Genomic DNA, 27,141 nt, shown 5'->3' with positions numbered 1-27,141 from the left:
TCCTGGAGCACAAGTCTGACCATGTCACTCCCCTATTCAATAAAGTATAGTAAGTCCTTTTTAATCCCTGGCTCTGATCTAACTTGCCAGTTTTATTACATGGATCTGTGTCCAATTCTCTTTCAACCAGGTAAATTCTGCCCACTGTGTGTGTGTGTATATATATATATATATATATATATATATATATATATATATATTCATGAGAGACACAATCTTTAGGGAAAGTGAAGTGTCAAAGCATCCACCTCACAGCACATTTGGCTCAAACAGTCCCAGGGGAAATGGAGAATCTGCATCTAGAAAATAACTTCTTACCACTGCACAGCCTTTATCCTCCTCCGCCATCAAGATCACTGTGGCTGGAAGTGACGGAGATCTAGGACGAGTCTCTTTTGTGGTAAAAATGTGAAAAACATGACCAGAGTTAGAGCTCCGTTTCTGTCCCACACACTTGCAGTCACACTCTCAAGGTTGCACAAGTCACATGTTCTTAGAAACTCTCACAAACTTGGTCAAAGCCATAAATTCTTCCTGAGCACCGAATCACACTCAGTTTGATGTACACAGAATTGGAGATGGAAGGGACTTCATCATCCATTCTGGTCTAACCCGTACAAGAAGTAATCCCAATCAAAACATACATGACCAGTGATCATCCAGTCTCTGACGGCCAAGGAGAGGGAGCATGCTATCTCTCCCAAGGTGTCCCTTTTCTTCTTTTGAACAACTCTGATTGTTAGGAAGTTTTTCTGAGGTTAAGACTAAATTAAATTCTTTTTTCTTTAAGGCAATCAGGGTAAAGTGACTTGCTCGGCTAGTACGTATCTGAGGCTGGATTTGAATTCAGGTCCTCCTAACTCCAAGGCCAGTGTTCTATCTCCTGTGCTTTTTAGCTGCCCCCTAAATTGAATTTTTTACCCTTTCTGGACAATGCTCCTGGTTCTGTCTTCTGGGGCCAAGCAGAACAAATCTAATCCCAGGCATTCATTTATTTACTCACAAACAATTTATAAAAGGTGATTTTTATCCTCCTGGTATTTACTCATTCTTTTAGCCAGAGGGGTATGAGCTGGCCACAGAATAAGTCCTGATCTCTTAATACTGAACCTAGACTTATCCCAAATTTAGACCCTAAACTGACTGATGCATAATGCTGGCCTTAAATCAAACCCTAATTCTCACCCTAGAATACGGAAATATTCAGGACCTGGACTGACTACTTACCATGGTCTCAAATCAACCCCAAATCCTAGCTATAGAATGATTCCTCTATTCCAAAATGACCCCTAATTAAGTCTTCAGACAACATGTAATCCTGTCCACCATCTGACCTTTACTTAATTTAGCTCCCGTCTAACTCCTGGTCAGCTGGCAAATATGAGTAAGACTGCAGGGACCAGGAAAGACCTCTTGCAGAGGATCTGAGCCTTCAAGGAAGCTAGGGGTTCTAGGCATGAAAAATAATCTGCTAAAACACAGTGATGGCCAATGATTGGAGACAGGATGGGTAACTCAGAGCAGTCTGTTCCTCTTTCTAGGGAACCCAGTTTATGGTGCTTGTCTCATCGCTGATGCCCCAAGAGTGTCACCTTCACACTAAGAGCTAAGATCCTCAAAGCTGCCACCCTCATGAATGTACTATTTTCTTATGTGATAAATGAAATTCTAATAGTCAGTGTATTGTCCACCTTTGGGACAGTCCCAAGGAGTCAGGACAAGTAGAGATTAGAAGCAAGTGCCATTCTTTATAGGGCCCTCAACTTACTCAGCTGTAGAATGGGGATAACTAATATGGTTATAAAAACAAACACTTAAATATCAGTCATAGCCTATCTGCAGAGCTGGATAGAGCTCATGAGATCATTGGAACCATCATAACCTTCAAATGACTTTGTTTGCTTCCTTGCCTCCAAGCTAAATAGGAATCATAGTTCATCCCAACAGTTTTCCTTTTATCTCCCCAAGTAACCCATATCTGTGAAAAAGCAGGGAGAAATGGTCTCTGGACAGTGAAGAATGTAAACTGGGAATGGGGAAGGTGTCTGCAAGCACATGTCAGAAAATACTGAGGCAAGTGGCCTGGAGGTAGAGAATTCAATTTAATTAGTTGAAATCCTTCTATAGAACTGCAGGAGTGAAGCCAAAGGGATTAAAGTCCTTTATGAAATAAGAGCTTCTTGGGCAGAAGTAAGAACCAATAGGAGAGATTAACCAACCTGCCAATGAAAAGCTCTTTCTTCTGAATCACTCGGGGATACAGACATGGGGAGAGAACTGGTCCAGAGAAGGGACCTCAGATACTAATGCTTGGTCAGTCCAAGTTACCAGCAAAATCACAAGGACATATGTTGTGGGGGGCAGTTAGAGAGAGACAGAGAGACAGATTCAAAGAGACAGGGAGAGAGGGAGAAGGAGAGACAGAGAGAGAGAGAGAGAGAGAGCGATAGGGAGAGAGAGGGAGAGACAGAGAGAGACAAAAAGACAGACAGAGAGAGAAAAAGAGACAGAGAGAGAGAGACAGAGAGAAAAAGACACAGAGAGGGAGAGACAGACAGAGACAGAGAAACGGAAAGACAGAGACAGAGACAGAGATGGGGGGCAGACTTCTGTTTTAAGCATTCAAAGTTCTCTCCTATCTGTCCTCAAGCTTTGTAGAAGCCCGTAATTATGACAGATACCAAAAATGAGACCCAAAGAAAGGAAGTAATTCCCTATACTAAGCCTTGCAAGTCAAATTAGTGATGGAGCCTAGTCTACAACCCAAATCCCCTGAATCCCAGTCTTTGGCAAGGAACATATTCACACTGAGGAGCAAGTCTGTTAACCATGACAGAGCAAGTTGAGTGAGAAGGTGAAGAGATCACCAGGATGGTGATCCTTCTGGTATTTACTCATTCTTCTAGCCAGAGGGGTATAAGCTGGCCACAGAGTAAGTACTGATCTCTTTATACTGCACCTAGACTTATCCCAAATTTAGACCCTAAAGTACTGATACATAATGCTGGACTTAAATCAAACCCTAATTCTCATCCTAGAATACGGAAATATTCAGGCCCTGGACTGACTGCTTTTACCATGGTCCCAAGTCAACCCCAAATCCTAGCTATAGACTAGAAAACCAGTTCCAGAATTACTATTATAGATAAAGAGACTGAGATTGAGAGAGAGACCCAGGGTCATATGGTGTGGCAGAATTTGAACCCAGACTTCTCTGAGCCCAGAAAGCCATGCTACATGAGGATTGGTCAAAGGAACAAAGGATATTCAGCCTGGGGAAGAGAAGCCGTAAGGGGGGAAAGATGTTTGTCTTCAAGGATTTAAAGGGCTACAAGAAGAGATAGATTAGGCTTGTTCTTCCTGGCCCCAGCAAGCAAAAGGAAGGGCTCTAGGAGAAAAACATATTTTAGCTGGATGGAAAAGGAAAGCACAATGAGAGCATTCCAAGAACTGAAAGCACAAAAAAATGTCCTTGTCCTTTGGCCTTGAGCACCCACTGGTAGACCTACATCCCAAAGAAATTCAGGGCACAAGGGCCTCCTTAGCTCCACAATATTCCTAGTAATACTTTGTGTGGTAGCAAAGACCCAGAAATGAAGATTAGAATATTGTTAAATAAACCAAGGTCCGGAGATGTAATGGAATATTACTTCACTGTAAGAAATGATGGATGTGAAGAATTAAAAGAGGCTTGAAATAGTGAACCAGCAAAACAAACATTATGTATCAATGACTTCAACAATGGAGTCACTGAAAGAATCCCTGAACCTGAAACCTGAATGAAAATTGTGGACCTCTGACTAAGCTTGGTCCCAAAGAGTAGATAGGAAAACAAACCTGTCCCTTCTCTGCAGTGAAGAAATATGGTTGGGAAACCTTGCTATTAATGTGTGGGTTAGTTTTTCTGGATTACTTCTCCATCTGTCTCTCTCGGTCATAGCTGTCCCAGATCAGAACTTCCCCACGTCCATACCAGTGTGCTTCATGAAGGGTCTTCAATCTCACTCTCCCCTTTTGTGCCTTAGCCCTCAAATACATAGAAATTAGAGACATTGCTCTCCTTGTGACTGCTAATGTGGGCATTCAGGACCACATCTGGTGACTCAGGAGCTTCTTATTGTCTCTTCTGGATCTTTTATGACAAGCAGGATCATGGTGAATGAAAGTAAGATATAGTATTTGTCCCTGACTCATGAGGTCATAGAATTGCCTCTCCTGGGAGTCATAATTTGGATGTTTCTTTCTTCCCAGGGATGTCAAAGCCCATTATTGATACTTCCTTGTTCCAAGTCCTGGTCACAAACTGACTTCAAGGAAAAAGGAAATAAACAAGTAGTTAGAAAAAGAATAAATATCCTTTAGGGTACTTCTAAGTCACCTAAGACATCATTGAAGGATATTAAATATGGGTTTTATTATAGTCTCTTTATGTGTGTGATCATGTGCTTCTATGTCTATATAAAATTTGTGTATATGTGCTCACATATGTTTTGTGCACATATCCATAATATTTAATTTTTTAATTACATGTAAAAATAGTTTTCAACATTTGTTTTTATAAGACTTTGTGTTCCAGATTTTTTCCCTCCCTTCTTTACCTTCCCCCTCCCCAAGACAGCAAGTAATCTGATATAGGTTAAATATGTGCAATTCTTTTTTTTTTCATGTCTGCAGATATTTTATTTAACAATATTAAATATAATGTGACATTTCAGCTAAAGTGATGCAATATATATATTTAAAATCTTTGGTCACCTTTAAAAATTTTAATAATAGTTTTTTATTTTCAAAATACATGCAAAGATAATTTTCATCATTCATCCATACAAAAACCTTGTGTTCCTTGTGTTTCTCCCTCCCTTCTCCTCATCCCTCTCCTAGACAGCAAGTAATCCAATACAGGTTAAACATGTGCAATTCTTTTAAACATATTTCTACATTTATCATGCTGCACAAGAAAAATTGCATCAAAAAGGAAAAAATGAGAAAAAAATAAGCAATAACCACAAAAAATGTGAAAATATTATGTTATGATCCATGTTCAGTCCCCACAGTCCTCTCTCTGAGTGTAAATGGCTCTCTTCATCACAAGTCTATTGCAAATGGCCTGAATCATCTCATTGTTGAAAAAAGCCACTTCCATCAGACTTCATCATCACATAGTCTTGTTGCCACTGTGTTTAATGATCTCCTGGCCCTGCTCATTTCACTTAGCATCAGTTCCTGTAAGTCTCTCCAGGCCTTTCTGTATTCATCTTGCTGATCATTTCTTATATATCAATAATATTCCATAGCATTCATATACCATAACTTATTCAACCATTCTCCAATTGATGGGCATCTATTTAATTTCCAGTTTCTGGCCTCTACAAAGAGGGCTGCCACAAACATTTTTACACATGTGGGTCCCTTTCCCTCCTTTAAGATCTCTTTGGGATATAAGCCCAGTGGAAACACTGCTGGGATCAAAGAGTGTGCAGTTTGATAGCCCTTTGGGCATAGTTCCAAATTGCTCTCTAGAATGGTTGGATCAGTTCACAACTGCGCCAACAATGCATTAATATCCCAGTTTTTCCACATTCCCACCAACATTTATCATTATCTTTTCCTATCATTTTACACAAAATTATGTGTGTTTTATGCATGTATTATACATGCCTGTATAATAATATATATTATATGATACATAATATAATAATAGTAATAACTGACAGTTATCATTTTAAGGTGCTTTGCATGCATTATTTCATTTTATCTTTACAATAACTCTGAAAAGTAGGAGCTATTATTATCACCCCCATTTTCTAGATGGGAAATTCGTGGCTCAGACAGGTTGATTTAGGGTGAGGAAGTGCCTTAAGGAGATTTTGAAACCAGACCTCCTTGACTCCAGGTCTATACTCTAGACCTTCTGCCATGCTCAGACATAGACTAACTAGATGATCTACGGGATGACCCTTAACTCCTTAGATTTTTACTCTTCTCATCTCTAAAATGGGAACAATTCTTACACCTAGAGCTGTTATCCTGTGCACTTTGCCTCTGTGCTGCTTAACATTTCTACGGTGTTTGTGTGATACAGGAGTATTCTGCTTTTCTGTGTCTGTCCCTGGCAGTGTACATACATTTTGTGTGTAAAAGTGGTCTGTATCGTGACTCTGCTATATAAATGTGTTCAAGTGTGTGTCAAATGTGTGGGTGCGCATTGCGCCTACATCTTTGTGCATTGTGTGTCCTGTATGTGTGTGTGTCCGTGTGTGTGTCGGGTCCGCTCTGCTCTCTGCCACCCCTCAGGGATACAATTAACGCCTTGCTCTCAGGGGGAGCGTGCAGTGGTACCCAAACCTCCCCTGTCACCCAGCGTCAGCTGCCAATGGAAATTACCCAGGAGCTAATGAGACAACAGTAGCTACCTCCTAATCCGCTCCTGTTTCTGCAGAACCTGTTATTAAGCACAGAGGGCACTGAGAGGGAGAGAAAAAGGACGCAGGACGCAGTTCGCAGAGCCCGGGGCTCGCTCTGCTGTTTGACTCGCCCGGCCCCTGCGCCAGCTCCGGCTCAGTGTGTCTGGTCCTCCTCGCTCCCTCCTCCAGCCTGCCCCCCCCCTCCGCTCCGGGGCAGCCCAGATCCGGGGGGTGAGCCGCGGGGTGTCCCCACCGTACGCGCCAGCGCGCCGGCTCTCCACTGTTCTCTCCAGCTGGGACTGCGGAACGGTCCCCAGCTCGCTCGAGATCGCGGAGCGGAGCCGCGTCTGCGGACAGCGAGGAGAATCTCCCGGGCTGCGGGGGAACGCCCGGCTGACGAGGGCCAGGGTCTGCGCTCCTAGGAGCTCTCCTTCCAGGTAGGGGATGGGGAGTGGATTGGAGCTGGGAGTGCCCGTACAGCCTTCTCCTCAAGCTTGTTCCCCCCGTGGTGGCTGGCTCCCGGCCACCTAGGCTGGAGGAAGGAAGGCAGCCTGTGACTCCCCTATCCCGAGGAGAAAAACTGGGCTGGTTGGGAGCTTGTCCTTGGTGTACTTGAGGCCTGGGGATGAGAGATCCCGGGCAAAGTGTGAAGGATGCAGGGCAAAGGATCTGGGTTAGGGCAGAGGATGCGATCTGGGTTTAGGGGTGCAGGACCGAAGTTACAGGGGTTCCTCCTATCTGGTCAGCTGTCAGGTTGGTCACAAAGGGACAAGGGCTCTTCAGGGTCAAGATCTTGGGGGGCTCTCAGAGGAGGACCCCATCTGTCTGACCAGAGAGCTTAAGCTAGGCAAGGCTAGACTAGGAAGGGATAATGGAAGAAAGAGGTTCCTTCATCAGTCTGCCTCCTTGTAGGTGGAGGTGGGAAGGGTGCAGAAGGAGAGAGAGGTACAGAAGCTTGACCCAAGAATTGGGAGGTCAGTGGCCACCTCCTCCCTCACCTCCTCCAGGAAGACCCTCCAGTCCTGTTCTTAGAGGCCCTGGTGGAATTCTGTAAAGAAAGGGGGAATGGATGGAGAGTTTGGGGGGAGGAAGGAGGAAAGAAGAATGAGGTGGGAAGGGAGACATTGTTGCCACTGGCCTTCCGAGTCATTTTGACCTTAATCCAATTTTTGATGACTGCTCTTCTAAAAAGAGAGGGAACATTTTGGCAAGGAGTGGGCAAAAAGTCAGACAGCTGCTTATGTGCATATGTAAATAGCCATTTGTGCCTATGTTTGTGAGTCTGAATATTTGTATATCTGTAAGCTGCATCTACCTGAGTACCTAAATCTCTGGAAGTGTGTCTGTGAATATATCTGTGCTTAAATCGGTATCACACACTTATCTATGGATATCCAATAGTATATGAGTGAAGGGATTCTTAGACTAGCTTACAGATAGCCCAATCTGTGGACAGAGACAGCCACCCCCCAAACAGTGTCCGAGAACCTGACTCCACAAAGCTCTTGTCCCTCTGTGACCATCTGAAAGCAGATCAGATAAGAGGAACCCCTCTGTGTCTGTCTGTCCATGTGCACGTCTGTCTGTACGTCTATGCCCATGAGTACCTATCTTTGTTTATCAGTGTGAAATTGTGTCTGTATTTGTTCTGTGTTTGTGTATGTGTGTGTGAGTGCGTGTACACACCCGATCAAACCAAAACAGCACCAGGAGGCAGTGTGCTTTGCAGACAGATGGAAAAATACCCATCTTGCTGAAGCTGAGAAAGGCATCCAGCCTCTCTATTTAGGCAGAAAGTAAGAAGGACTTGGATGCTCCCACCCTTTCTAGCCCCTTTCTCTCCCTTTATTGGGGACCTGGAAGGATTTCCAGGCCTCACATAGTTAAAGACAAAGCTACTGGCTCCCCTATACTCATCCTGTGCCAGGCAAGAGGGCACTGGGCCCAATTGCTCTCCCTTCACCCGCCTCACACACTTGCTAACGCTAAAAATAAAAATTTCAGCCAGACCTAAGAGGGCAGACACGCTTACCCCCTTCTCTTTACATCTGAACCAGGATTATCTCGGGTCCTGGAAATAGTACAACCAAATTGCCTTATGCCCCCCAAATCCCTTGTCCCACTGCCCTCTAGACACTCTCTCTCTACACCAGACCCCCAATATCCTACCACGCTCCCCTCTCAACTCTACTTACAAAGTCCCAAAACCTTGTATTCTAGATTTCCCCTCCTCCCCTAAAATCCAGATACTACATCTCCTAAGGACTGCTCCCCTCTGTCTAAAATCCTAATATCCTTCCCCCAAAACCCTGTCTTTAAACATCTTTGTCCTTTGGTCCCCAAAATCCTAACCCTTTGTACCCAACACTTGACCTTCTTTCCTCTCAGATCCCACTATCCAGCCCCTCGAAATCTTGCCCCCCAATTCTGTCATATTTGTCCTAACATCCAGCCCTCTAAATTATTCTGGTTCTCTCTGTTCCCCAAAAGTTGATCTGCTGCCTCCACTTCTCAATATTCTGCCTGCCCTGCCTTCCAAATCCTATCTTTATCTTCTGTAGAAGCTTGACTGCAGAAAGCCCCTGAGGACCTGGAGTCCAGAGCAAGGAGGGAGCCTCCAGGCCCCAGCACTCTGCTGCTATGCAGTGATGGAGTCACTGGGGGTGAGGGCCAAGAACTAAGTTCAGAGGGGGTAAGACAAATTCTCCCTAGGGAGCCAGCCTGGTTGGTCCTCCCCAAGTAGCTGGGCCAAAGCTCCTACTCTCCTGGGGGCTTTGACCATAGATACTTCTCTCTCCACCAGAGAAGATCCAGGTTACCTCAACACCTCATCCCTCACTGGGGACCTCCTTTTGTTTCCATTCTCTGTACCATTCCTTCATTCAGTAACTACTTCCTGGACACCAGCTCTATACTAACACCTGCCATGTTTCCCTTATCCCCAGCTACCTTTTGGTAGAACAACCCAACAAACAGTTCTGTACCAAGGCTCCATCCCCCAGCATTAACCCCAGGCAAGCTTGGTGTAGAACTAATTAGGGATTAGGTATCAGGAGCCATCAAGTCAATATATAACCTTAAGCTTAAGCAAGCCCTTTCTGGGTCTCTGTGAAGGCATATTTTAAGATTAGGTAAAGTTGGTCAAAAATGCAAAGGTTCTTAAACTTGTTAGTGTCTTGGACCCCTTTGGGAAGATGGTGAATGTGCTCAGGATGATTTTTAAATGCATAAAGTACAGGCCATTCCCAGAGTCTCAGTACAGCAATAAACTTTAATAGTGTTAAGACTTTTGGAACACCTATCCATAACATTACAAAGGAAACCAATTATATTGAAATAAATATGTAATTTATTTTTCCCAATCCAAATCCCAGAGTCCCTGAAATCAATCTAAGGACCTCATGTTAAGAACCTTCAGGCTACTTTATCCTTAAATTATCTTCTAGCTATAATAGTCATATTTTAAAAAATGTATTACTATCTCACTTTATCTTAATTTCAGAATATCTTCTCCTCCCATCCTTTGTCACAAAGAATTAAAAGAGAGACGGAGACAGAGAGAAATAGTAACAGCAATTATGGAATAAGAAAATTCTGTGTCATGAGTTCTAGTCATACCAATCTTGTGAGATGGATGGTACAAGCAATGATAATATTAATATTATGATAATAGCTATCACTTATATAATACTTTAAGGTTTATCAGGCTCTTTGTGGAAATCTCATTTGATCCTATTGTTATTCAGTCATTTTCCCGTTGTTTCAGTTCTGTAACCCCATTTGGGGTTTTCCTGGCAGATACTAGAGTTGTTTGCCATTTCTTTCTCCAGATCATTTTACAGACAGGGAAACTGAGGCAACAGAGTTAAAGTTCTTGCCCAGGGTCACAAAGGTAATAAGTGTCTGAGGCCAGATTTGAACTCTGGAAGGTGAGTCTCCAGGGTGCAGTGCTCTGTCCACTCTAGCACTACCTAATTATTATTTCTATTTTACAGATTAGATAATTGAGTTAAAGGTTAAATGAACCAGTTACAAAGGTCACATTTGAATTCAGGTCTTCCTGCTGCTAAGTCCAGCACTCTGTCTACTGCACTATCTAGCTGTCCTATTTTCATTCCCATTTTCCTATAGGATGATCTTGAAGCTCAGAAAGCTAATGGGACATAGCCACTCAAACCCAGGTTATTTGGTTCCCTGCCTAAGGCTCTCCACTACTGTGCCCTGCTTTTTTAAAATGTAGAACCTGTATGGATCAAGAAGGAACGTTGGGGCTTGGTAGTCCTTCCTTCCTTCGCCTCCAAGTTGACTGAGAAGCAGCCCCAGTAGGACTCTAGCCTCCTAAGTGGTAATTCCCAAGCCACGGCTGGAGCTGGGGTGAGAGGCCATATATCCCTGATTTCCAGGAGCATCTGAAACCTTCATGATTGCATCTAGACAACTTGCATAAAAAGTCATAGCCCCTGAATGGCCACATGTAACTTGCTTCCTTCTTCCTATCCCTGAAACAACCCCCAGTCCATTTCTTTATTTTATTTCTTCCTCTAATAGGAGCCGCAAAACACAATCTTAACCCTAGCCCTACTCCTGACTGTCAATCTAGAACTGAAAATTATAGAACTATAGATCCTACTAAAGGAACTTTTAAAAGGGCACAAACGAGAGCTGTGGGAACTGAGTGTGGAACACAATGTAGCATTCTCACTCTCTCTTGTTATTTGCTTGCATTTTGTTTTCTTTTTCTTCCTTCTTGATCTGATTTTTCTTGTGCAACAAGATAACTGTATAAATATGTCTACATATATTGAATTTAACATGTATTGTAACATTTAACATGTATTAGACTACTTGCCAGCTAAAGAAGGGGGTGGGGGAAGGAGGGGATAATTTGGAACAGAAGGTTTTGCAAGGGTCAATGTTGTAAAATTACCCATGCATGTGTTTTGTAAATAAAACACTTTAATTAAAAAATAATAAAATAAAAATAAAAGGGTACAAACATGAAATGTGTAGGTGGAAACTATAGCACACAAAACGTCAGACCTTAAAGGGGCCTGAAGAATATAGACTATAAGAGCTAGGAGGAATGCTAGAAACAATTCTAGTCAAATCTGCTCATTTTACAAAGAAGGAAACTGAGACCTAGGGAGAAGAGGTAACACACTTGGGATAACAAAGCAAATTATGTAGCAGAACTGGGATTAGAATCCAGTTTTCCTAGTTATATATTGTTTCTACTAGCAGCTAGGTAGCACAGTGGATAGAGCACTAGACTTGGAATCAAAAAGAAATGAATTCAAATCCTTAATTATATAAACTTGGGCAACTCACTTCATTGCAGTCTCCCTCAGTTTCCCCAACTGTAAAATGGGGGTAATAATAGCACCCACCTTCCAAAATAGTTATGAGAATTGAATATCTATAAAACATTTTGCAGATCTTAAAGTGGTAATATAAGGGCTATTACTACCTATCTAGCTGTCTTCCTACTGATGACCCTAAGTCCACCCAGGTTCAGAGCCTGTTTTCAAACCTCTCCCTACTCCTTCCAAGGCCTAGGAGCTTGTACCCCTTGTCTAACCCTGATCCCACTCTGTTCTGCCTTTGAATCCTTCAGCTCAGTTTTCTTTGCTGTTGGAACCTGATTCAGTCAGTGATTCAAATAACAGTCAAATCACAATCAAATCAGGTCTGATTTACCAGATTCAGGTTTTGCCTGTGAAATTCTTCTGACCAGCCCATGCAAAACGGCCCCAGGGGCACTCGAGGCAGAAGGCCAAATGAATAAGTCACATTTGTTCAGGGAAGGGTATACCAAGATTGTGACATGGCCCACTTTTAATTACCTGGGGGGCCAATGAGTGGGAGGAAGGGGAGGGGCAAGGGGACTATTAAACCCCAGGATTTCTTGTTTAGCTGGAAGGCCCTTTAGGGGGTGCAAGGAGGCTTGGTTTGGTAATGAGGAAACCTTGATTCACCACTTATTATTTCTTTGATTCTGGGTAAAGCAGTCCCCTTCCTCCTCGGGCAGCTCCTCTTTTGACCATTGCCACCACCACACTGCGACCAGTTCTCATTCCTGTTTGGCGCAGGATCTCCTTATCCACTGCCAAAGCCCATCTTGGGACCACATGGTTCCCTGGAGATGCCCTGGGGCCAGGCAGTTTTCCTTGGAGGGGAGGATCCCATGGGCCCAACTTCTCAGCTCTGGTTTTCCTTCTCTGGCTCTTCAAACTCCTTTTCTAAGTCCAAGCCTGAAATTGCTATGAACCATCAATCAATCAATCAATCATCCTGTAAGCAGGGTTCTCACTTCTCATTACAAGACAAACTCACACCTTGGTAAAGAGGTATGACTGACACCTGGAACGTTTTTTGGCCAGGATCAGTGAGGACCCAGGATGATACTTGAGTGTGCCCAAAATATGTTAAAATGAGATTTAGTCAAGGTTACATTGTTGTTCAATCATTTCAGTCCTGTCAATTCTTTGTGACTCTGGGATTTCAGAAATACTAGAGTATTTTGCCATGTCCTTCTCCAGTTCATTTTACAGATAAGGAAACTGAGGAAAACAGGATTAAGGGTCTAGCCCAGGGCCACATAGTTAATAAAGTCAGCCTGACTCCAGCCCTGGTGCTCTACCCACTGAGCTACCTAGCTGCCCTCGAGGGAGCACATCCAATTAGAAACAGGGAAATGAAGAGGTTAAATGATTTGTCAAAAGTCATTCAATGAGTAAGTGGGGATTCGAACTCAGGTGTTTCAGGTCCCCTGACACCAGATCTAGCACACTTTTCAAGACTTCATGGGCTGGGAAAGTATGGACTAATCACTTCCTTCCATAAATTGTTTCTTCACTCTTGTCCCTTTAGCTTTCCTTTAGAGAAAAATTCTTTTTTTTTTTCTTTAGAGAAAAACTCAAAATTTTTGTGAAAAGCTCTGGGAGAAGCTTTAGTGCAAGAAGATCATAGGAACACAGATTTAAGGCTAGGAGGGAACTTAAAAGACATGTAGCCCAATCCCTTCATTTTAGAGATGAGAAAACTGAGGCTGACGATAATTAAGAGTGATTGACCCAGGAGTGGACAGATAGGAAGAGGTGGGGTTTAAATCCAGAACCTCTGATTTCAGATCTATAGTTATTGCTGCTGTTTCCCAGAAGTTAGGAATTTCTGGATACTTGGAGATTTTCAGTAGATTTAAATTATTTAGGGTCAAAAAAAGATAAATTTCTTAATATCCTACATCCCCTGAGCCAGGGCAATGGGGAGTGGATCAGAGGTATCTTCAGTAGCCCCATGATTGAGATGACCAGGGTGTGGATCTCTTTGTCCTAGACAGAACTGGAATGGAGAGAGGGTAAATCTGAGCCCAGGGCTGGTTCATTATTAGTTTGGGGTTTAGTGATCAGTATAGAGCTGCAATTCAGTGTCAATCTGGTTTAGAAATTAATAGTTATTTCAGCTTTATACTGAACTTTACAATACTCAAAACCATTCCACTGAAAGAATCAAGTCAGGATTTACTATTTCACAAATGTAGAAACTGAGAAACAGAGAGGGCAAGTGTGCAAAGTTAAGGGGATCCCCCAAGTTGGATTCAGCAGTCCAGAGAGTTCTGACTCCTGAACCTGCCTAGCCTTCACTCTGGCAGAGAACCCTCAAGGATAATAAGGCAATGGTCACTGGGGGTCTTCTCTAACCTATTCTGCAGGAATATGTAGGCTTTCCTTTATGGAATCAAAGAATGTCAATGCTAGGAAAAACCTTTGGGGTTCTCACATTTTACATAGGGGAAACCTAGGGCACATAGGAGATTTCTTCCAGTCCTGGGAAATCCCATGCTTAAGTATAAAGCAGTGGGGTTCAGATCCCTTGGCTTTCCTGGGGACTCGAGGATGCAGACCTCTCCTTTTTTCTCTAGGATGCAGACCTTCCCCTTCCCCTCTAAGAGGTTTGCTGGTCCTGATATTCTCATGCCCTGGCAACTCTCAAATTTGTTAACCAAAAGCTCCAGCTGGTCTCTGGATTCAACACAACAGCAGAAGGCAAAGGGAAGTACTTTCAAAGGCTCTCACCAAAAGGCCTATTTGTCTCACCCATTCTTCTAGAATACAGGTCAGATTTTAGGGGTCTTGGGGGGAGGGGGACAAGGATGTTCTAGAATGCTGAAGTCTGGTTTTTATGAGGGCTCTAGAAACCCGAGAGCCTGTCCAAGGCAGTAGGGGAGGAGAAGTCTGTTCAATAAGCCGGATCATTTTATTGTTTCTTATCCCCAAGAAGGACTCTGCCTTGTTCCAGATTCTCAGTCCCACTCTGGGCAAAGTTCTTTCCAATGTCTAACCTTAGTCCTTCCTACTATAACAGAATCCATTAATCAACAGATCTTTATTGAACATGTGTAAAATCGACCAATCAATAAACATTCATTAAGGACCTACTATGTGCCAAGTACTGTGTTAGGCATTGGGCATATAAATAGAATAAATGGGTCAATCCCTCCACCCAAGGAGCTGACACACCTATGTTAGATGTTTTGGAAAATGCAGATAGATCAGAAATAATTCCCACATCCAAGGATCTTAAAATCTAATCAATAGATCTTTATTGAACATATGTAAAAACAATCAATCAACAACCATTTATTAAAGACCTACTATGTGCCAAATACTGTGCTAGGCCCATGAATATAATAAATGGATCAATCCCTATACCCAAGCTTACACACCTGTGGTAAATGTTTTGGAAAATACAAAGATAGATCAGAAATATTTCCCATGGTCTAGGATCTTAAAATTTAGTTAAGGAGACAAAGCATAGTTAATATTTTTCATCTGTGTATAAGTCAGTGAGATACAGATAGGAGGAAGATGAACTGGGGATCTGATAGAGATAGTATCTGAGCTCAGCTTGAAAAACAATAGGGAATCTGAAAGGTATAGATGGGCAGAAAGTGTATTCCAGGCATGGGCACCAGCTTGTACAAACCTATGGAGGCAAAGCAGAGCAAGACGCATTTATTAAGCACTTATTGGTGCCATGAATTGTTTTCAGCTCTAGGTATTTACATAAAAACAAAAAGAAAGACAGGGCCTCCTCTCAAAGAGCTTACAATCTAATGAGGGAAGATCACACACAAAAGGGAACTGGAAAGGGGTGTGTATGTGTGTGTGTGTGTGTATGTAGAATCATTGCACATGTTTAACCCATTTTGGATTGCTTGCTCTCTTGGGGAGGGAAGAGGAGGGAAATGGGGGAGGAAAATTTGGAACATGAGATTTTGTAATCTTGTGATTACAGAGACAGAGACAGATACAGTGAGAGACAGGGAAAAAGAGAGAGAAAGAAGAGAGACAGAGAGCAAGAGACAGAGACTGACAGAGACAGAATGAAAGAGACAGAGACACAGAGACAGAGATACAGACAGAGAAAGAGAGAGAAAAAAAGAGAGACAGAGACACAGAGATACAGAGACAGAGGAGGGGAGAGAGAAAAAGAGAGACAGAGACACAGAGATACAGGCACAGAGAGAGAAAGAGAAAAGAGCGACAAAGACACAGAGATACAGAGACAGAGGAGGGGAGAGAGAAAGAAACAGAGGTGGAGAGAGTGAGACAGAGACAGAGAGAAGAGAAAGAGAAAGAGAGAGAAAGAGACAGACAGACACAGAGAGACAGACAGAAAGAGATAGAGACAGAGAGAGAGACAGAGAAACAGACAGAGACAAGAGACAGAGAGAGACATGGGGGAAAGAGAGAGAGAGAGAGAGAGAGAGAGAGAGAGAGAGATGAGCTCAGGTCGAGAAGAGTTTAGAAAGAAGATGAGAGAACTCCCAGAGGGCAGCTGGCTGCTTTGTAGGGTGACTTGGGCAGTGGTAATGATGGTGATGGTACTTTTTGTGTGTGATTTCATTGATATGGGCAGCTCCTTATGACAAACTTATTACAGTACCACCGCTGAGGAGCACCTTATCTGCAATTCATGGTCTTGGAATGTTTCCAGGACGCTGAGAGTTTAAGTAACTTGGTGAATGTTTAACAGTCAGCTACAGGAACACACATTTTTAAGCTTAATCTGCATCGTTCTTACTTTCTTAAACCCAGAACTCGACAAAAGAAGAAGCCAAGGCAGCATTGGCTAGGTGGTGTAAGTGTTCACGCCGAGCTCAGTAAGGAGCCCTCCCGGCCCACTGCTGGGTGGGTGCTGAGTCTGGGGGTGGGGGAGAGGTCCAGATCGGACGCAGCTACACTTGGTCCCGGGCTCTGAGCCTCAGCTTCCCCGTCTGTAAGAGAAGGATACTAGTCTTTGTTCTGCGTCTCTCCAAAGTACTGGGAGGCTTCAGTGCAGCGATGGGTGTTAAGGGGCTCTGAAGAGCAAAAAGGGATCATTATAAAGCCTCAGCTGTATCAGAGACTTGTCTCCCTCTCTCACACTCAGCAGGGGAGAGGCTGGTCTTTCCCAAGAGAACCGGTTTGCTGAGACGGACAGGCCGAAGGATGTGTGACGTTGGTTCCCCGGCGGGCCACGGGCTGCGGGCCACCGGAGTTCGTCCCATTCTCTCCCACCTTCCCTCCTCGTCCCTAAATCCCTTCTTCTCTTCCTCTCCCGCCAGCCTGTTCCTGGAACCGCCAGCCCTCCAGGCGTCATGGAAGAGTGGGATGTACCCCAGATGAAAAAAGAAGTAGAGAGTCTGAAATACCAGCTGGCTTTCAAGAGGGAGATGTCTTCCAAAACAATCCCCGAGTGAGTCTTCCTAGCCCCCTGCCATGTGCCCTCCGGCGAAGCTCCCTTTTTTTGCCCCCTCTCCCTCTCAAAAGTGGAGAAAGCGGCCATTGTCGGGAGAAGCAAAGATATTTTCATGGTACAAGCTGTGGCCCAAATAGGCAAATTACATTCAAATTCCATGCAAATTAACCATTCCAAACAGCTGCCTCTGGCTTGGCCCTTGGGAGTCTGTGGTGCTGTTAATTTACCAAAGAGCCCTGGGGAGAAGGCAGGGTCCCAGAAGTGCCCGGGAAGTGGGAGTCAGAGGTCTTGTAGGGGAACAGCCCTCCCCCTTGGGTACCTCCGTGTCTTACTCCCCTTTTTCTGGCCCTTCGGTTGAATCCAAGGTGAAATGATCCAGAAAATTATTTTGGCAAGCACTTATTAAGCACTTGCTAAGACAGCGAGACTCAGCGCCGGGTGCCGGGGATACAGATATGAAACACCCCTGTCCCCCAAGCAACTTGAGGTGGGAAGGGGCAGCACAACATGTTAGATAGGGGTGAGACTGACTTGGAAGAAGCCCGAGGAAGGGGCAGGTATATATCTGGATGCAGATGAAACTTTCCATCACAAGTCTATTGGAATTGCCTTCAATCATCTCGTTGTTGAGGAATTAGTCTTCTTCCCACCCTTCAGACCTAACCCTGCCCCCAACTCCAGGGATGGGGTTATTCAAGGTGAGAGCTATCTAGCCTGGAAGACCCCTAAGGACTAATTCCTTCACCTCCCCAGTTGTAGCTCTGAGAAGGAAATGGGCAGATGTATGTGACTGTAAATATAGGATAAACGTGAGTTTTCTGGGAGCTTCCTCTGAGACTGGCCGGCCCCCTTTTCTCCCCTTGCCTTCGGTATGGAAAAGGAGCTAGGGGCAGTCGGGTAATACAGTGAATAGAGACAGAAGGACCCCACTTCACATCCAGCCTAAATTCTTACTAGCTCTGTGACTCTGAGGAAGTCTTTTTTAACCCCAGTTACCTCAAAAAAAAAAAAAAAAAAAAAAGACCGAGATTACCCCCAAAGCTTAGAACTGATGTGGGACCAACGAGCAAGGGACAAGGGACATTAGGAGGACTGGAAGGAGGAAGAGCACAGATTCATTTGTAGGCATCAGTTTTTACATATATGCTGTGGGGCACAGCTGGGTATTTGTATGCCATTTGTATACGCCAATGCAGCGCGCCATCTGTTCTCAATGATCTAGGCCCTAGTCCAAGAGGGCCTCAGATGGTGGGACAGAGATGGAACTGACAGGCTCAGGCTGGGTGAAAAGTTGGCCCAACAAATGCCCCTTGGTTGTGGAGTAGCCCAGCTGGTCTCAGGCACTCATCTGGGGGTCCCGGGTGACCCCGCTCAGCTCTCTGACTCTCCAGGGCCACACACCAAACTCAGGCCTGCGGGAGCCCCTCCTGAATGGAGCTCCCCTGGGGCCCAGCCTCCGAGCCCGCAGGAAAGCCCTGGAATTCCAAGGAGTTTGGCTCAATGCACTATGTGGTTACTGATGTCATTAACACTTCCTATCACCTTCTTGTCCTCAAGGGACCAAGTCAGGTCCTGGGTGGCAGCTGATAAGGGGAAAACCTTTTGGATTTGAATTTGAAGTCAGGAGCACTGCATTCATTTCCTGTTCCTGCCAATCTCTTTGGACTCTTGTTTCTTATCTGTAAAATGGGATTTGGCTCAATATCCTCTCAGGACCCATTATCCTTATGTTATAGATGGGGAAAGAGGTATCCACAGAGAAGAAAAATTAAGGCTGTAGATGTAAACCTACATTTTAGTACCTGGGGGCTCTTGAGCTCTTTCTACCATGGTTCTCTTTCTTTGTTCCTCTTCCTTTCTTTCCTTTGCTTCCTTCCTTTTTTCTTTCTCTTCCTTCTTTTGCTTCATTTTTTCTTTCCTTCTCTTCTTTCTGCCTTTTTTCTCTTGCTTCCTTTTCTTCTTGTTTTTTTTTTTTTTTTTTTTGGGCTAAGGCAATTGGGGTTAAGTGGCTTGCCCAGGGTCACACAATTAGGAAGTGTTAAATGTCTGAGGCCAAATTTGAACTCAGGTAGGTCCTCCTGACTTCAGGGCTGCTGCTCTATCCACTGCACCACTTAGCTGCCCTGTTCTTTTCTTTCTTTTTCTTCTTTCCTTCCTTTCTTTTTTCTTTTTCTTCCTTCTTTCCTTTTCTTTCTTCCTTCCCTCCCTCTCTTTTCTTTTTTCCCCTTTTCTTTCTCCTTTTTTTCCCTTTCTTCTTTCTTCTTCCTTCTCTTCCTTCCTTCCTTTCTTCCACAATCAAGATTAAGTGACTTGCCCAGGGTCACATAACTAATGTCTGACATGAAATTTGAACCCAGGTTCTCCGGTCTTCTAGCCCACTGCACCCCCTTCCACCATACTCCTGAAAAAGCAAAGACAAGTTGGACGAACTTCTGACAAAAATCATTAAGTCCCTAAAGTGTTTGGAATTAATTCTGATAACACATTTATAAAGTGGAGATGCAGCATGATATAAGAGAAAGCTGTGGCAGTCAGGAAGAGTTGGGTTCAAGTGCATTTAAAGATGAGGAGATCGACTCAAAAGTTGAGTGCTTTGACCAGAGCCACAGGGTTTTTGGTAACACACAGGGCTCTGTCCAACAATCACCGGCCTCCCTGGGACACTAACTCATTTCCTTCTTTCTGCAGACTGCTGAAGTGGATTGAAGATGGAATCCCCAATGACCCATTTCTGAACCCTGACCTGATGAAGAACAACCCTTGGGTGGAGAAAGGAAAATGCACCATCCTGTAGTGAGTGGCTCCAGCTGCCCCTCCCAGACCTGCCCTGGAGCAGACGCTCCCAAAGGGACAGAGAATTCTTCCCCATCACTCCACCCCCTCCCACTGACTCAATCTCTTCTCTGGTTTTCAGTTAGGTCCATGACGCACTAACGCAACCTCATTATCGCCTTGGCTTCTCATTTGTAAGGGGGGTGGGAGGGGAGGGGGAGGCAGGATTTCAAATCCTACAGGACAAGGACAAGGGAGAAATGAGGGTTTAGGGAAAGGTTAACTGGGCCAGGGAAGAATCTGGGCTGCGGGGTGCCTATGGAGTATGGGGTCAGGACCACCATCTAAGTGACTACGGTAGGGTAGGAGAGGAGGGAGCATTACTCCAGCTGGTCTTAGGGTTCTTGCTAACAGGGATTTCATTTAATGATGCTGATACTGGTGTAAAACCATTCAGACATTTTTGGGGGGGAGGGGTAAATGAACAACTTTTATAAAAAAAAAAAAAAAAGACTTTTCAATGGTTTTCAATACTTTTGTATATTGTAGAATATACAATTTTACAGTCAACAGGCTGACCATGCAAGAAACTTAAGGTTTATACATAAATAAAAACAAAGCAATACTTCACAAACTCTCAATGTTACAGTTTATTCACTGGTTTATTTATTGCAAAGTGGTCAGGGGAACACCTAACCTCCCCACATTCTCTGTCTCTCTCACACACACAGTGGGATGGGGGTAATCTGTCTCTCTGCGTGGACATGTGTCTTTCTCCCCCCTCAAGGAGGCACCCAAAACCTTCGAAGGAAGAACAGTTCTAGCCAGAGTCCAAGGGCTCAGAGTAAGTCTTTAATATAAAGGTTTCGCCGGACAGCATTGGAAACACCCTCGTTAAATCGAAACCACACATCGCTCTTCCCCACTGCTTTTCCCATACGCCTCTCCAATGAATCTCTTTCAGGTCCTTGGGTTTCTGTGGGGGAAAAACAAGGGAACCATGCGGTGAGTAAGGAGGACTGAGAAGGACCACCAGAGCCATGAATGGAACAGTCAGTGATATCTGTGTCCCTCCTGGGACAAGGATGGGGCTGAATTATGTGATCTCTAAAATCCTCTGAGGAAATTATCTGCAATGGGATTTGGATTAAGCCAGGGGCTAAGGCCCTGAATTCCAATGGCCAAACAAAAGAAAGAAGCCGTGAGGAGTTCAATCATCCCTATCAGAGGAGTTTCACAGCTGTTCTCTTACAACCACCTGCTGAGGGAGACTCCCATTTTACAGACAAAAAGCCTAGTAAGAAGTTACTAACTCCCAGGTCATGATGCTAGGAAATGCAAGGAGGATGTTAAGATATTTTGAGTGACTCCTTAAAAGCTCTGATGGGGACCGCCCCCCTCCCCAGGTTGGACAGGATAGATCTTGGAATCCTTGCTGGGTATAAGAGGTAGACAGGGGTCATTTTCTAAGCCTCAGGGGTCAGAAAGGGGATTCCTCAGATCCCAAATTTTAAGTGAAGAAGGGAAGGGGAACGATATACAGTGAAATGGAGGGGGCCTACATAAGCCAACAGTCCATCTTAGAGGGCCTATGGAAACCATTAACAATCCTTTCTCCTATTCCTGATTGTCTAATCTGAACACTCTAAATTCTTTCTCTTTCAATGTGGTGACATCTTGCTGTACGTTTAAAAAAAAAAAAAAAAAACAACAACAAACTCTCCCTGATTCCAATTTCCTCTTTGTTCAAAGGGAGACTTCTGCCCTTAGCAAATAAGAGCAATTCAGTGACTCTAGAGGTGAAAACCCTATTAACATTCATGGGTCCCATCTGGCCTTCCCCACCTCCCTCCCTGACACCTACAATTTCCTCCCTTCCCCCCACAGGAAGGGTCCCATTCTTTCCCATTCCACGTACCTTGACTCGGAGTGACAACCTTCCTCACTATCTCACGGCCAAAGAAATCTCTTTCCGGCTAAGGATTAAAAACAGAGGGGTTCAATCATTTTCTAGTACAGCCCAGCATTCACTTGTCTGAAAAACCCATCTAGACCAGCCAAAGAGAACTGACTTTAATATCATTATCCTCCCAGCTGCCTAAGTGAACAAATGGTCTGAAGGCAAATTCATTTCTCTAGGGATTAAAGAGTCTCTCTCTCTCTCTCTCTCTCTCCATTCCTGAAAGTCACCCTTTAAATCCTTTTCTCTTCTCCCCCTTTGCCCACCCTTTAAATTTTCATACATACCTCATAGCCCCTCCTACTCTAATACCCCAAATCAAGAATAACATCTTTTGTGTAAGCCTGAAATTTTTAAATCTTATATCCTGGGACGGAATTCTGCTTGGGGGGGATTAAATCAATGAGAGAGAGAGAGAGAGTGAGTGTGTGTGGTGTGTCTGTTTCCCCTTCCCCCACCAACAAATGATCCCCTCCCTCCCTACCCCAACAGAGATTAACTGTGTTCTGCCTAAAGGAATCAAAGGCAACATCTGTTAGCCAGGTGCCCCCTCCCTGCTTTCCCTCTACCACTGTCTTTGGGGAAGGGAACAAAGAGTAGGTTGAGGTCACCCTTGAGACTTGAGCAGGTCTCTTTACTTGGGCCTCAGTTTCCACTTCTGTAAAATGGGGAAGAATCACATCTGTGCAGTCCACCTCCCAGGAGGATTAAATGAGACAGTGAGGTCAAAGTGCTTGATAATCACAGCTCATGACCCAAATATAATCTCATGATTATCATTGTTATCTGGCCCTGGAAATACAGGAGGGTACTGCAAGCAGGGCAGATGGGCTTTGATTCATCAAGGCCCTCTGATTCTTAATAGCAATCACATCCTTCATATCTCCTGTACTTTACAGCTGCCCAAGGGTTTCCTTCCATCTTTGTTACCAAGCCTCATACCCTGAGGGAAGCTGAGTAGGGATTAGGTTCTAGTTTTCACAGGCCTGGCAAATGATATTAACATCTGTTAATTATTATTAATTAATATTACAATCATTTGTAAATGTAGCACATAGTAGGTACTTAATAAATGCTCCCCCCCCTTCATCATATTATTATCTTTTTATTATACCACTTAGTCCACACAGTTCTGGGATTAAGAGCCCAGGAAGAGAATTCAGGGCAACAAAATCCCAAGAGCAATAGACTCAGAAGGATCTGAGTTCAAATCCAGCCTCAAACATTTGACATTTACTGGCTATGTGATCTTAAGCAAGCCACTCAACATTCCCCTCAAAATCCCAAGACTAATAATATTTCTAGAAAGGTTGTTCTCTTTTCTGGTGGGTATTACTCCTCTAAGCTCGTCCTGTTCGTTCTCTATTTGTTTTTTTGGGATGGGCAATCCGGGTTAAGTGACTTGTCCAGAATTACACAGTGTCTGAAGCTGCATTTGAACTCAGATCCTCCTGATTCTAAGGCTGGTGCTCTTCTATAGCTGCCCTCTTGTTCATTCTCACTGGGCTGCAAAATCAAAAGGACGAAGTCTCTCACTTCTTGGTGGAGGGGAGATCCTTTGCAAATCCCCTCATCTCTAACCCCTGTGCACCCCCCACCCACAGCAGCTCTCCGGAATGCACACAATTACCATAAATCCCAGGACTACTCCCCAAGAGTTCCCCCAGACCCTCAGCACTCCAACAAGCTGGGATGAGTTAGTGTGCAGGTTTTAGGAAGCACTGTTTGTTTTTGGCTCGGACCTCCCTGAAGGTTTGAGTCTCCTACTCTCTCCAGCCCCTCTCCTCAGGAAAGGAAAGATGGTGAGTGATGGAGTCCTTTACTAACAGTACACACACTAAGCCCTCATTTACTACCTTCCTACAGGATAGAAATTTTTCCATCTAGGTAGAAGCTCTGCTCTTTTCTTTCTTCCTTTTTTAAAAAAAAAATTAACTTTTTCTGGACTTTTTTTTTTAAGCATTAGAATGGTTCGTAGTTTATTACTTTTTTTTTTTTTTAAATAATAGCCTTTTATTTTCAAAATTCGTGAAAAGAGTTTTCAACATCCACCCTTGCCTTGTGTTTCAAATTTTTCTCCCTTCCTCCCTTTCCTCTCCCCTAGACAGCAAGTAATCTAATACAGGTTAAATATGTGCAATTCTTCTAAACATTTCCACATTTATTATGCTGCATAAGGAAAATCACATCAAAAAAAGAGGGGAAAATGAGAAAGAAAAAAAAAAAGCAAGAAAACAACAAAAAAAGATGAAAATACTATGTTGTGATCCACATTCAGTCCCCATAGTTCTCTTTCTGGGTACAAATAGAGCCTTGTTCTCCAGAAACCCTGAACCATGTTCTGGCCCCAAGTCTAGCCTTCCTCCTGGACTAGGGATAGGCCCTCCACTCAAGCATCTATGCTGAAGCAGGATTAGGATGCAGAGTATTTGACACAAATAAAATCAGGCTTCTAACAACACAAGGCAAGAAGGATAGCTCTAGGAAATGTCTTAAGTTTAAGGAACTTTCACAGCCCTTGTCCAACATCAAGGAAACAGTTTTGATTATGTCTCTATCCAGATGAAAAATCTTCAATGGCTCCCCACTGAATGAAGGATAAAGTCTAAATTCCTTAGCTTATATTCAAGCTTTGAATTTGTATAGGAATGCAAAGGTAATGCGGTACCTGCCCCCAAAGACTTGATATTCTACTGGTGAGGATTTAACATGTTCCGAGAAAAGTAAATGCAGGATTAAAAAAAAAAAGATATTCAAAGTGATGGGGGTGGTGGGACAGGGGGGTGATGGAGTAAGTATATTAATCAAACAGCAGAAGTCTCTGAAGTATGTGGCTTCTGAGCTGATCAGGAAGGGAGTTTCCAAGAGATGGGGTGAAGGGAAAGCCTTCCCGGTATGAGGGACAGCCTGTGCTGATAGCGGAATGTACGTAGAACACCAAAGTGTCACTGGCCTTGTAAAGTGTTTTAAGTTAAGAACTTGCCTCTTAACCTAAAGGCAACAGGCAGAAGGGATGCTTCTCAAGTTGGGCAGTGGGATGTGGAAGAGAAGGGGACCATTTGGGAAGCTGTTACGGCAGTCCAGGTAAGAGATGGTGATGGCCTAGTCTATAGTGATTGTTGGGAGAGATGCTGAGGAAGTAGGACTGATGAGACTTGACAACTGACTGGAAAAGGGGTGGGGAGAGGGAGAAGAGAAAGTAGAAATGATCCGAGAATGACTCTTAGGTAGAGAATCTGTGTGATCGAAAGAATGGTAAGCCTGACAAAAATAGGAAAAAAAAATTGGGAACATTAACAAGTTCAGTGATGGACATATTGGATTTGAGATGGGGCATCCAAGACAATCCAGGTAGAGAGGTTCAGCAGGCAGGTGGGAGCCTGAGTTCAAATCTAGTCTCAGACACTAATTAGCTTTGTGATCAGAGTAAGTCACTGACTGCCCATTTCTTCCTCTATAAAGTAAGAATTAAAAACAGCACTCCCTTTCAGGGTGGTTGAGACAACCAAGTCAGGTAATAACATTTGGCAGCACCTGGACCTTAGTGGACGTTATTTAAATGCTAGATCTTTTTTTTTTTTTACATGCTAGATATTTTTGAAGCACACATCATGATCTCCATTTTATAGAGAAAAAAACAGACCCGGAGACGGGTAAGAATTGAGTCATGGTCACCCAGCAAGTCATTTCTGAGCCAGGAAGAGCTACATCTCTATCTTTCAAACTCACCTTCTCATCAAAGATAGTTTTTCTCTTCATGATGTGCTCCAGACGCTGCTCATGGTTCCGGATGGAAGCAACGGGTGTCCCTTTCTCCCCACTGTTGACCTGAGGGTTCTCCATCACCAAAGGGCTTTCCTTGTCTGTCTATTAGAGGGAGGAGAAAAGTAGAATGAGAGAGATTTTAGGAACACCTTGAAGCCTGACCACTCACTCCACAGACAATTACCAAGTCCCCATCACCAAGCACTACTAAGGGCCCTCTTAGGGATTCTGATGCACCAGGATATGCACATGTGGGTTACCAATGGCAACTTAGGGTCTGAGGCTTGGGATTCTGGTTCCATTTCTTGATGACCAGTCAATCAGTTTTCAGAAAACTTTTGTGATAGTTTATACTCTGAATGTCTACAGGATAGAAACAGAAACACTTACCTCTTCTAGCACCAAATAGTCCTCTCCCAAATGGTAATGGTAATCTGGTTGTATGATTTCATAGGTGTGGAGATTTCTGACAAGAAATGTCTCTACCAATGCAGACCAACAACTTCTTTATAATTTGTAATAATCTCCGTAATTGTAATTTTTCCTACCAACAACTTTTCTATAATTTGTAATAATATTCATAATTTGTAATTTCTCCTACCAATGTAGACCAAAAACTTCTCTGTAATTTGTAATAATCTGGGTAATTTGTAATTTCTCCTACTAATGGAGACCAAAAACTTTTCTGTAATTTGCAGTAATCTCCAAAATTTGTAATTTCTCCTACCAACGTAGACCAACAACTTCTCTGTAATTTGCAATAATCTCTGTAATTTGTAATTTTTTTCTACCAACGTAGACCAACAACTTCTCTATAATTTGTAATACTTTCTGTAATTTGTAATTTCTCCTACCAATGTAGACCAACAATTTTTTCATAATTTGTAATAACCTCTATAATCTGTAATTTCTTCTACCAACGTAGAACAACTTCTCTGTAATTTATAATAATTAAGTTTTAGAGACTTGGGGTGAATTAAAGTGGGGAGACACTGAGCATATATATAAAGTAGGGAGATACATAACCAAGATGTGTAATCACAATCAAAGGCAGGATTGAGATCCAAGCCTTTCTGACAACCCTCTATCTATTATAACTATACCACTAACAAGGAGTCCATGAATTGAATGAAGGTGGGTTCCTGGGGCTGGCAGGGGAAATGAGACTTCCATATGAGACAACCAAACTGTATAGAATTAAACATACTTTCAATCACTATATACAAGAGGTATAACAGCTAGAGGAGGAAGACCATGTGAAACATTTTCCAATTCTCCATGATACTGTACTTGAGAGAGAATAATGGAGTAGAATCAGAAAGGCAGATACAAGGTCTACACAAGCAGCTTCAAAGCAAAATGGAACCTCGTAAGTGGGAAGGAGATCACTGGAGTACACAGAGCTAGCAAGGGGACCTGGAGATGTGTCCAATCCCTTTCTTTTATAGTTAGATAAACCCCAAGTCTACAAAAGGCTAGGGCCTGGCAGATCGGATC

General features: G+C 43.5%; 2 protein-coding genes across 6 annotated transcripts in view; one reads left to right on the top strand and one right to left on the bottom strand.

Annotated features, from left to right (window-relative positions):
• The first annotated feature begins 6,246 nt into the window (after positions 1-6,246).
• On the top strand, positions 6,247-20,549 carry GNG13 (G protein subunit gamma 13). 4 transcript variants are annotated; one of them, XM_003761968.4, is made up of 3 exons: positions 6,247-6,841; positions 17,014-17,144; positions 19,836-20,549. In XM_003761968.4, exons 2-3 carry the CDS (start codon positions 17,047-17,049, stop codon positions 19,939-19,941), a joined length of 204 nt encoding a protein of 67 aa, XP_003762016.1. In that variant the 5' UTR covers positions 6,247-6,841; positions 17,014-17,046; the 3' UTR covers positions 19,942-20,549. The 4 variants fall into 4 exon arrangements, with proteins under 4 accessions (XP_003762016.1, XP_031801600.1, XP_031801601.1 ...); XM_031945740.1 differs by lacking the exon at positions 6,247-6,841 and adding an exon at positions 16,442-16,547; XM_031945741.1 differs by lacking the exon at positions 6,247-6,841 and adding an exon at positions 16,508-16,597.
• CHTF18 (chromosome transmission fidelity factor 18) overlaps positions 20,441-27,141 on the bottom strand; it is a 52,294-nt gene continuing 45,593 nt past the window's right edge. For both annotated transcript variants that reach the window (XR_002769539.2, XM_012543221.3), the window contains 3 exons: positions 25,609-25,746; positions 21,838-21,895; positions 20,441-20,895 (listed from right to left, as the gene is read on the bottom strand). Coding sequence is in view for 1 of the 2 variants with exons in the window: in XM_012543221.3 (XP_012398675.1) it covers positions 20,759-20,895; positions 21,838-21,895; positions 25,609-25,746 (333 nt within the window). In the remaining variant the exon portion in view is untranslated. The remainder of the gene's footprint in view (positions 20,896-21,837; positions 21,896-25,608; positions 25,747-27,141) is intronic.

Source organism: Sarcophilus harrisii, chromosome 1 (genome assembly GCF_902635505.1).
Source record: "Sarcophilus harrisii chromosome 1, mSarHar1.11, whole genome shotgun sequence".
Lineage (NCBI taxonomy): Eukaryota > Metazoa > Chordata > Mammalia > Dasyuromorphia > Dasyuridae > Sarcophilus > Sarcophilus harrisii.
This window is presented reverse-complemented; position numbering and strand designations above follow the sequence as displayed.